This window comes from Papio anubis, chromosome 3 (assembly GCF_008728515.1).
Source record: "Papio anubis isolate 15944 chromosome 3, Panubis1.0, whole genome shotgun sequence".
In the NCBI taxonomy this organism is placed as follows: Eukaryota; Metazoa; Chordata; class Mammalia; order Primates; family Cercopithecidae; genus Papio; species Papio anubis.
This window is the reverse complement of record NC_044978.1, coordinates 155625803-155637829: the sequence shown is the minus strand read 5'-3', so window position 1 is coordinate 155637829 and position 12027 is coordinate 155625803. Positions and strand designations below refer to the sequence as shown.

General features: G+C 35.6%; 1 protein-coding gene across 5 annotated transcripts in view; it reads left to right on the top strand.

The window, feature by feature from the left end:
- PCDH7 (protocadherin 7) overlaps positions 1-12027 on the top strand; it is a 535818-nt gene that overhangs the window by 261799 nt on the left and 261992 nt on the right. The window contains exon 3 of one of the 5 annotated variants that reach the window (XM_009206640.4): positions 7205-7231. The exons of the other annotated variants lie outside the window; for them this stretch is intronic. Coding sequence (XP_009204904.1) covers positions 7205-7231 — 27 coding nt within the window. The remainder of the gene's footprint in view (positions 1-7204; positions 7232-12027) is intronic. 5 annotated transcript variants of the gene reach the window in all.

Sequence of the window (12027 nt, the reverse complement as noted above, 5' to 3'; positions counted from 1 at the left end):
TCTCCCTCACATATCCAGAACAGGAAGAACACTTAAATCTACTTCTGATAGCACCTAGAGAGAGTACTGCAGAGTTGCGGAGGAATGTAGGCATTTTCTGTGACTCTGATTTTAGAGAGAATTAAAAATTTAAAGAAACATATTTCATTTTTTAAAGCATTAAACATTAATTTCAGGTGGGCTCTGACAGCCACATAACATAATCTGTCTGCAAAATCAAGTTTATCATATAGGTAAGTAATTGACAACATGCCTCTACTCTTGTCTGGACATCACCTGCCTCTTGTTAGGATCAAGGAAGTAGGTAGCTGCAGAGGGCATCTTTCACAGCTTAACTTTGGTCTCTGACTGCTTCCACCTAACACCATATTGGAGTTACATTGGCCAAATCATTTGAAAAGAATATTATCTAAGTAATCATACATACACATTTATGAGTAGATATAAATCTGTGTCTACATCTATAAGTGCATTTTTATCTTCATCTATCTAATCTAAAATTTAATTTTCTTTTTAATGGGAAAAAAAGTAGCAATTTGATTTTAAACTATAATTACTATGAGCCAAAAGATTTCTGATATTATTTGGACAAAGATGAAAATCAGTCTCTAAAAACTTGAGTGGAGGACTAGCTCGTTTTAAAGTCACTGAAGGGGTCAGCATCTAACTTTCAAATCAACTTTGCCATTTGTTTAATAAAAAGTTAACTTTAACTTAGGGAATTTCAAAGAAAAAGAGCTATTTCAAATTCAGAAAAAGAGCATACTTATACATTTGTATGATCATTCATAGCTTTATTTTTCATCCAACTTTATTTCAAATAGTGTTGGAGGGATTTCTTAACCCCTAAAATGTTAACATATTTTTGTTTCTAAAAGTATATGACTTAGTACAAATCAAGTGGCCATAATCAGTATGCATTTCTTGTAGAATGCATACTACAAACATAAGTGACATTTTGAAATATTTTAATTGCATGTTCAGAAGTGCTAGTGGATATGCCAAAGTGAGAATAAGATCCTGAAACTAATTAATGTGGCTTCATTTATCAAGAGCACTAGAGCTGTTATAAATACTAATAATAGCATTGTAACAGTATATTTCCATTTGTCTGTTGATACTCGCTGGGTACTGTCATAGTGCTCCACACCACTGAGTAGAAGAAAGGCTTTGTGTGGATTTCACAAAAAGCATTCCACATTTCTCTGTAGTAAATTCTGAGACCTTTTTACTGACACCTCTTGATCTGACATTAGTATCCCTAGTGCTAAGATTGATTGATTTCGAGAAACAACTGTGTTCATGTTCACAGAGTTGCAGGATTAAGGAAATTAGTAAAACACATTCCAAATTCAAACATACTAATTAATAAAAATATGTAAAATAGAAAAAAAAGGCCTTGCTATTCTTTGGGGGAGGTAAAAGTGAGCCCAGAGGAGGGGTTCACACACAAAGGTTAGTTTCCATATAAAATCTTGCCTCGTAACTAGAGACTGCTGAAACAGAAAAGACTTCAAAGTGGCATTCTTGGATAAAGGCCTGGCCTTCCTTTCTTATCCTTAAATATTTGAGAATCTTTGTCAGCAGAGTGTTTGTTTGACGCTTATTGTGAGAACATATGGAAAGAGCAATGGATTAGGAAGCCTATATTTGGTCTTGAATCTTCTGTTCCTTGGGAACGTTTTCTCCCAGCCAATTTTACTTCTCAGGTCTTTAGTTTCTTCACACATAAACATAAGGAAGTTGGACTCACTGACAGTATAGTTCTTTACAATTAACTCTAAAGACTGTGATTATGTGATCATTACTGTAAGATGACTGGTGCCCCAAAGAAAGAGTAAAACTTAAGGTTTAGAATTGTATGCAGGAGCAAATTGCCTGCCAATACGTAATTCCAAAAATTTGTGTGTCCTTGTGAGTCACCTCTAAAGGCGGCCAATTTGCTACTTCTACGACAATGAAATTTCTGGTTAAATATAGAAGAGACCATGGGCAATAAAGGTAATTCCAGTAGAATGTGGCAAAAGGAAGATTAAATAAAACGTTTATTTTATAGAAAGAAAGCCAGCCATATATGACCATAAACATGTGTAATGAGAAATGTCCCTGAAACTTTAGCTACATTTGTTTTCTGGGGCAAAAGGCTGGAATAGTAATACTATTAAAAAAAAGAAGGGGACATTTGTGCACTCTTTTATATTTCATCTTTTTGTTGTTGTTGTTGTTGTTGTTGTTGTTGTTTTGGACAGAGTCTTGCTCTGTCGCCCAGGCTGAAGTGCAGTGACGTGATCTCTGCTCACTGCAACCTCCGCCTCCTGGGTTCAAGTGATTTTCCTACTTCAGCCTCCCAAGTAGCTGGGATTACAGGTGCCTGCCACCACATCCAGCTAATTTTCATCTTTTTAGTAGAGATGGAGTTTCACCATGTTGGCCAGGCTGGTCTAGAACTCGTGAACTAAAGTGATCCCCCGACTTTGGCCTCCCAAAGTGCTGGGATTACAGGCATGAGCCACCATGCTCGGCCCTTGTATTTCATCATGCTTAGAAACTTCATTTGTCTTTGTTTGGAGTCAGAAGATCTACTAATTATTTATTAGATTTATATTTCGGTTCCTTTATGGGAAGCATTATAGATTATTACCTTCATTTTTTCAACAAATATTATTCCAGGCTAGGTTGATTATAGAACAGGCCTTGAGTTCAGATATTTTAACATCCAGTAAAATAGAAAGAAGATGGCTTAAGAAAGAGAATGACTTGGGTTTTAGTGGTGACTATGCAGTCAACTTACTAATTTTGTGATCTTGGATAATTTATTTAACCTTTTTGACTTTAAGTATTCCATTTTGAAAAATCAGCAAAATTTCTTACCTCCTGAGCTGTGACAGAGTGAAATGAAAACATTTGTATGAAGCATGTAGCATAGCACTTATCATAAAGTAGATGCCCATCAATACGTAGTTGATTTACCTTCAACTGACTCATCTTACCTTTGAAATAAGCACATTTCTCAATTTTTGAAATTTTAAACCTATGATTTCATCCTTGCTTTGCAGAAGGATGTATGACCCTGAGTAAACCATTGTCTTTTGGGGCTGCAGTGTTAATCTGCAAAAAGAAGGGTTTGAGCTAGATAATGTTAAATATTCCATTGTCTTTTCATTACATTTTATCTCTTTTGTTTTATTTATATTTAAAAGAACAACAATAACAACAAAATAGATGCACTACCATCCTCTGGCCCTGTAACCACCACGACATGTTATACCCGAGACTATCATAATTATTGTGACTTTTTAAATTCAAAGCTTAGTCTTTTGTAAGAATCACCTTGAAAAGTAGGATCTTTTTTACCTGAAATAGTTAAAAGACTTGAGATGGGTATTTTCAATTCTTTCTAGACCCAAGAAAAATTAATCCACGTACGGAATTCTTCTTTAAAAGTTGAAATTTTCCTTCTAGTATTGAGTCTGAGATATCTAACTTACAGTTTCTTTTGGCCTGCAATTGATTTCTCCTTGCCTGTTAAATGAAAACTACTGATTACATTAATATTCAGATCTGTCCTTTCTTCCCAAGAGGTCATTTTTAGTCTTTAAAAAAAAAAAAAAAAAAATTAGTCTATTTTCTCCTGAGAATAGAATTATTATTTCCCATGAAGATGCTTTGTAGCTATAAGTGCCTTTCTTAAACGCACATAGAAAAGCAAAACAACAAACAAGCAAGGTAAAAACCCACCTATTTCTACATGAGCATAAAATGATTCACTATTATATAGATATTGTAGCAAATCTGAAAAGTCAAACCAGTGAGAGATGTGTAGATAATCCTGGTTTCACCTCCTCCCACCAAGAAAAAAGTCTAATGACCTTATAATATCACTATGAATAAATGACTGAACAATGACAAAGGTGATCTTTGCACAATTTGATTTTTCTTATCTGAAATTTAAAACTGTTCTAATATAATTAGAATCCATTTGAAAATGTCTTTATCGTCCAGGCATGCTGGCTCACGCTTGTAATCCCAGCACTTCAGGAGGCCGAGGCGGGCGGATCACGAAGTCAAGAGATCGAGACCATCTTGATCAACATGGTGACATCCCGTCTCTACTAAAAATACAAAAAATAGCCGGGCATGGTGGTGGGTGCCTGTAGTCCCAGCTACTTGGGTGGCCGAGGCAGAAGAATCGCTTGAACCCGGGAGGCAGAGCTTGCAGTGAGCAGAGATCACACCACTGCACTCCAGTCTGGGTGACAGAGCGAGACTCTGTCTCAAAAAATAAATAAATAAATAAATAAAGGAAAAAAAGAAAATATCTTTATCTTTGTGCATAACATTCTACAATACACTGTGACATTTTATACCTACATGGAAATCACAGTATTCATTGATCGTAAATTAGAGAAATTGGCCCTTTTTCTTTTTCTTTTTTTTTTTTTTTTTTTTTTTTTTTTTTAGTCGGAGTTTTTCTTTTTCGCCCAGCCTGGTGTGTGGTGGCGCCGTCTCGGCACCCTGCAAGCTCCACCTCCCGGGTTCACGCCATTCTCCTGCCTCAGCCTCCCGAGTAGCTGGGACTACAGGCGCCCGCCACCATGCCCGGCTAATTTTTTTTTTTTGTATTTTTAGTAGAGACGGGGTTTCACCGTGTTAGCCAGGATGGTCTTGATCTCCTGACCTCGTGATCCACCCGCCTCGGCCTCCCAAAGTGCTGGGATTACAGGTGTGAGCCACCAAGCCCAACCGAAATTGGCCCTTTTTCTACTCCATTCCTTTAAGATTTTATGATAAGAAAGCTAATACATATTATTCTTCTATAGTACTCCAAAATTTTCTTAAAATCAAACAAACAACAACAAAAACAAAACTTAATCCAAGTATATCATGCAGTTAATTTACAGATCACCTAATAACAAGGTTAGGAAAAAGTAATAATTCATATCTATTTTATACCAGGTTTTTACTTGAAAATCTTTTTTTTTTTTTTTTCTTATTTACCCATTCCTAGTATGTCTTTTTTTAAAGGATACCCAGCTACTGCCTCAAAAGCTTCTAAGTACAGATGTCAAGTTGGCTCCATGAACCTCCTTTAATAGCTATAAAATGAGATGGATATTATTCATAGTATCTCTGGGAAGTTTTGCCATTAGTAATTCTTGAATTATTTTACATAATTTTAAATCATGAAAATGAGTTATAAAATAGTATTTTTCTCCCCTGTATTCTCAGCTTCTCAGATGGCTGAGGCAGGAGGAACACTTGAATCCAGAAGTTCTAGTCCAGTCTGGGGAACATAGTGAGAACTTATCTCTGAAAAAAATCAGTTTTCTTTTTTCTAGGTACCTATATAGAATTAAAATAAATGTGAATACATTTATTTCTTATATATTTTTGGAAATATTTTGAGACATAATAATACCATAAGAATATTTTTAAATATTAGTTGGAATGTGAAACAACAAAATAAAATATTGGTGCATAGTCATGCTAATGAAACCTAAGAAATGCTTTTCTTATTAGGGCAATTTAGGAGTGTGCACCAAGGAGGAAAGAACCCTGTAAGTATATTAGGGGATATTTAGTTTCTAGGGAGGATATTGTACTGCACATGGTGGTCACTCACCAGGTCACTGTCAAGATGAGACTGAGCTAAGGCAGTAATATAAATTATTTTAAAGGCCAGATTTGCATCTGCAAAAACATGCTATTCCCTAGAAAGCACACAGACATGAGTTGCATAAAAATACTCATTTATAAAAATTGTGTGTTTTATTCAGTTTGGCCATCCGAATCACCATGTGAGAAAGGAATATTAAAACATTAGACATTGTGGTAGGCAGATAGAAACTGCACGATAGTACCATGTGACAAAAAATGAGGGATGCATACTGTAGAAAACACATTATTTTGGCATGTTTCTGCCCACAACTCTATCAACTCCATTACATTTTTCTATATGATGAATTACTGAGAATAATTAGACTCAGAATATTGTAATATGTTAGATACATGGGTAGACAGAATTGTCACCTACATACTCTTAGTTATAAACAGTTGTAAACACTATAGTATGAATTAAACAGAATTCTCAGTTTATGAGAAGCCCAACATTTTCCATATGCACTGTCATATTCCATTTTTTTCTAATATTCATATTTCATTAGCATTTAGTACACAGGCCTTGGGTTTGTTGAAAAAGAAATATAAATATATTCAATTTCTATATTTGCGAACTATTTATCATTTAAGGTATCATCAAGGCCTAGTTAGTTTTGTTTAAGACACGAAATCCATTTAAATCCCACCTCTTTTACTTTTGATATGCAAATATTTTTACTTTGATGTTGTAGCAATACACATTGAAGTTTACAACATGAACTGCTAATGCTAATTTGATTACTTCTGTATTAGTGCTTAGTGTTACAAAAATAACAAGAGATTATTTTTTAAATGAAACTGGGAATGGAAGAACTCTTTCTCTGCAGGCCCTCTGCAATGATGGTAGTATTAATGCATGTACATTAATGCCTGACGATTCTCATAGAATAATGAATGTGATTTTGAAGGCAAATCATTCAAGATTTTTAGAAAAACTGACAGCTTGATTTCTCTTTTTTAATTGAGAGTTCATCAAAAAGTCCTCACCTTACTTTTCAACAGATCAGAGACTTCAAATCTACCTAAAATATTTATTGTAGATTATTTAGACCACAGTTTATTTTTAGCATTAAAAATGTTTTATGCGAAGCCAAGGTGCCTGAATTTGTGAATGCAAAACTTTGTGGATAGAAGTGAATCACAGTGGTTGTTGTCGTTTTTTAAAGAAACTTGTTTCTTACATTATTTAATTTATTTGATAAAGTCGAAGAGATTTCTCATGATCTGTCACAACAAGAATGGTGTAAATATCTGATTGCAAAACAAGCTAAGATAGGTGCACCTAAAACCTGTTGAAAAACAATTTTCTCTCTCTCTCTTTTTAAATAGTACTTATGAATGGTATCTCTCCAAATATATACATCTCACTAATATGTATAAATATATAATCTGTACCATATCCCAGTGATGGAGCTGCAGTAATATCTGCCACCTGTAGCGTGCCTGCAGCGTGCATGTTGCTTGTCTGTTTCTTGATGAAATGTCTGTGTAGTGTCTGTAATTTGCATTATGCCTGAAAGTCTCTATGCTCATTAACCTTTTACAGGTGCCGCACCATTCCAAGGAACTGCAGGTACTAAAATAATGGGCAGTACTTACAAAGTAGAAGCACAGAACCCTTGTGAGCTCTAACCTCTCCTTTTGCCTACCTTTAGGCAATGTTTTGGAGGTCGCTGGTCTAACACTCAATGAGTTAGAGATTCATGACCAAGCTAAGGAAGTGAAACAAAGGAGTAGCTAATGATTGATTAGGGGTTATGTTGTATATTTCCAACATAGCGCTGATTATCTGACACCATTCCCCACCAAAAAAATGTATAAATTTCAGTGAAAAGAGAGAGGGAGAGAGATTGATAAATATCAATGAATCATTACTTTATATACCAAATTGTCAAAAGTTTTGCCTCAAACTATGTCTAGAAAAATGTGTTAGAATTTATTCACATGGTACTGACTTTTCAAAGGGTTCCTGGTAATATATGTGGTACCTGGAAATAGAATACAGAAGTTAATCAGATTAGAATGTTGACAAATACAGACTAATAAACTGAAGGACTATATACAGCATTTATTACACTAATAAATATTGAGTTCTATTTGGCAAATTCTCTTTATGATTATAGTATAATTTTTATATAATGTAGTCAAATAAGAGCAAGCATTCAGCATTATTCTACATTTTTTCTTTACAAAATTTAAAAATCTTGTGCCTAAAGAGGAAAAAAAGCATGCAATGATAGCCTCAAGGAAGTTGAACAATGTGCATACATCTGTCTATGTGCCTATCTACATATGTATGTACACATACTATACAGACACACACTATAGATACACAATATGTATAGAATATATACACTATAAAAATGTTTTCAGCATGATAGCAACTTGAGTGATAGAGAAGTCTCTTCCAGAATGCTACTTACCATGATTTTGTGTTAATACATGTCAATTCCATGTGTGACAGAAAAAGAAAGAATTCTTACCCTTTCTATCCTGTGCTTTTGTTTTCTTTTTCAAAATAGTCACTTTGGTTTACGGATGTGTTCTTTTATATATGGTACAATGTTTAAGAAGAATATAAATCAATCTACCTTGGGTAAACACTTATTAAATAGCTATGAAATAGGCTTTGGCAAACCACTCCTATAATCCCACAGACTTGCTAGAGTTAGGGAATACTATTGTGATTATGAAAATCATTAATGCTATTAAAAATATGGATGTCAATGATATTCGCCTTTATCATTGAAACCATTTGCAAGAGCTAAAAGTGGGCACAGCATTATATGATCCCACTTCTGCTTCATGGCCTCACAATCCAAATTGCCATCTTGCTCAACTTCCCATTTTTAAAATGCAAACTTTTTTATAAGTCATTTGTGCATAATGGGAATAATAATAACCCATCTTTTTTATAGTAGATCTAAAATAAGTATCTATAATTCTTTACATATGTAATGAAAGAAAACTGAGGTCAGGTATAGTAAGGAAGAGAGGTATTCCAGTTTCTTCACTTTAGAAAAGGGGATTCTATAGATGTAAATGCTCACTGCTTTGTTCATTTCTTCATCTATTTTTCACGCTACGCTGGGTTCTTTCCATCTAGATGTTATGTTTTTCAAACAGCCATCTCTTTTTAAAACTCGTTCTCTTCCAATATAATCTGGAAGCACTCAAGACTCAAGTCACCACGGAAATGTTGTGAGTTTTAAAATGATGCCTGCTACATTATGCCATTGGCTGGACTTTACTCCTCACCCCCAAGTCAGAAGGTCCGTTTGTGTTTTGCCAGCTGTCATTTTTACCTAAATGGACAGCTTTCCCACTGGATCCTATGAAAGATAATGTGAAAATGACAAACAGTTCCTCTTCCTCCAAAGTGCACCGTTGTGAGAGGGAGGAAAGAGGGCAGAGACTAGACAAGAAGAAAAGAGTTAAGGAGGGATATCCCCAGTAAAATTAGCACTTAGCCCTTAGTTTCATTTAGATCAGCACTCTCGAGACTGAGGAACTGATTTTTTCATATTTTATTTAATCTTAATTTCCATTTAAATAGCCACATTTGGCTAGTAGTTATCATATTGCACAGTGCAGATTTAGATTCTCGGGTTCTCATTTAACTTTAAAAGGCAAAGGTTAAATGTTTTTGATTTAGTATTTGAAATTGACACCAAAGAATAAAACTGGTCACCGTTTTTGTGGAGATTCAGTGTTCCTTTTAGTAATTCTAGATTATTTCTCTTGGCTTCCTGTGGTTTTAGCCTCCTCCCTCACAGAAAATAATTAAAATATTGCTTAAAATTAAGATTTATATAAAAAATATATATGTTTATGTGTTAAATGTATATAAGATAGTATTTACATATATATAAACATATACATATATACACACCATTTTTCTTTATTAGAGGAATTTTACTAAATATTTGAAAAGACTTCATGCAGTTATTGGGCATGGAACGGTCCTTAAAACTTCTTTTATGTGGTGAGTAGAACCTTGTCTTTGAAATCAAACAGATGAATTATCAAGTCCTAGTTCTGTGACTAGGTGAATGACTTTGGGCAAATAACAAGGCCTTCTGAGGCCTCAGTTTCCTTATCAAAAAACAGGGATCATAATGCTTGGTACATGATAGAATTGTATTGAAGATAAATGAACTAGTAATACAAAACAGGGAGCATTGTGCTTGGCTCACAGGGTTTGTTAAGTAAATATCAACATGTCAGCCAGTCTTATTTTAGATTTTGCATAATGGTCCTATGATGCAACATGTCCTCTAAGGAAACTTTTATTCTTTATGGTGGCTCACAATGGATAATTCCCAATCCGGCTGAATACCAACAGTGCCACTGGGTTTCAGCACTTCTCTGTCCACTGGCCACACAAAGATATGAGACGATCTTACAGGATGCCTCAGCATAACAACAACCTTAGACTGTTAGGGGGAAATGATACTAATTTCAAGTGTTTGAAGAATTGTCCCAAAGAAGAAGAAAAAAGTGTAATATAATGATGCTTCCTCTTGAGCTTCTGGTTTTTACTTTTGGTATTGTCAAGCCATGTCCCCGTTGCCTTTCAGATGGGGTTAATTTCTTTACTGCAGCCAAGCTTAGGGAATAGACCTTGTAAATCATCTTATAAATCACAAGAGTCAGCCAAAGGAGAAGGAGCTGATGTTACCAGCAAAGATTGAAAAAATAAAAAGGCAAATACTAAAATACATAAAATACATATAACAAGCTCTTCACCCCTTGCTCCCAACTACTGTTGCTAATATCAGTGCCAAAGGAGTACTACTATCCTAATCTTTTTTTTTTTTTTTTTTTTTTTTTCCTGATGGAATCTTGCTCTATTGCCAAGACTGGAGTGCAATGGCATGATCTTGGCTCACTGCAACCTCCGCATCCTAGGTTCAAGTGATTCTCCTGCCTCAGCCTCCTGAGTAGCTGGGATTACAGGTGCCCACCACCATGCCTGGCTAATTTTTGTATTTTTAGTAGAGACGGGGTTTCACCAGGTTGGCCAGGCTGGTCTGGAACTCCTCACCTCAGATGACCTGCCGGTATTGCCCTCCCAAAGTGCTGAGCCATTGTGCCCGCCCTGTCCCATTAGTTTTTGACAGACAACCCTCAGAGATCAAACTGCCAGTCAGAACTTTTATAGATGTTTCCTTCATCTCACATGTGCTGTGTGTAAAGTTGGGGGAGCCAAGTTATATGCCTACCTATGGCTCTTCCAATGCTAGTTTCTGTATTTCCCATGTATGTGATCCTACATGGGTAGATACTGTGCCTGACAATTTTTTGAAATAAAGTGAAGAAGTAAGGTGTTCAGATACTTTCAAGTCTGGTCACGATGCTTTACTTTTCCAAGGTGGTGCCGTGCTCCATACATCTAATGAAACCATAATCGAGACTGAGTTAAAACATAAACAGAAGGAGCCTTCAAAGTGGCAAGATGCTATGAAAATGATAATGATGATAAATAACATGGTTCATAAAGTGTGATACTTCGTTAATTGTAGGGAAAACCCATTCCTAACGTAAGTATTAGGTAACTGTCAAAAAACAGTGTTGTCATATCAGGGTATTAGATACACTGTCAGTTTAGGTTTTGATACTACTTTACGAGAAAAAGTCAACTAAAGCCAGTACACGGGAAAAAAAAAATGTAGAAGTTTTATTTTTACTATTTTTGTAGGAAAAAATACTTTAAGAGATTTGAAGACCATCTTCAATTTAGATTTTTTTTTGACTAAATAGTGATAATCCTAAATAAACAGTCTTAGAGTTGAAACATTCATTCAACTGTAAATTATATGAAGATTGTAATAAATTTTATTTAAAACCTGTAACGCCCACTAAATGTTTAGAAGAGAGAGTGTGTCTGTGTGGGTATACATTCACAGTTCATAATATCCCCAAAATGTGTAAGTTTGGAGACCAGAAAAGGAAAAAAAAAAATGCTAAGTTTTTTTTGTTTTGTTTTTTTGTTTTGTTTTGTTTTGTTTTTGAGACGGAGTCTCGCTCTGTCGCCCGGGCTGGAGTGCAGTGGCCGGATCTCAGCTCACTGCAAGCTCCGCCTCCCGGGTTCACGCCATTCTCCTGCCTCAGCCTCCCGAGTAGCTGGGACTACAGGCGCCCGCCACCTCGCCCGGCTAGTTTTTTGTATTTTTTAGTAGAAACGCGGTTTCACCGGGTTAGCCAGGATGGTCTCGCTCTCCTGACCTCGTGATCCGCCCGTCTCGGCCTCCCAAAGTGCTGGGATTACAGGCTTGAGCCACCGCGCCCGGCCCAAAAAATGCTAAGTTGGTAACTAGTTGAATAGAATATTAACATGGGCAGTGAAAGAGACTGTATTATCAGCTA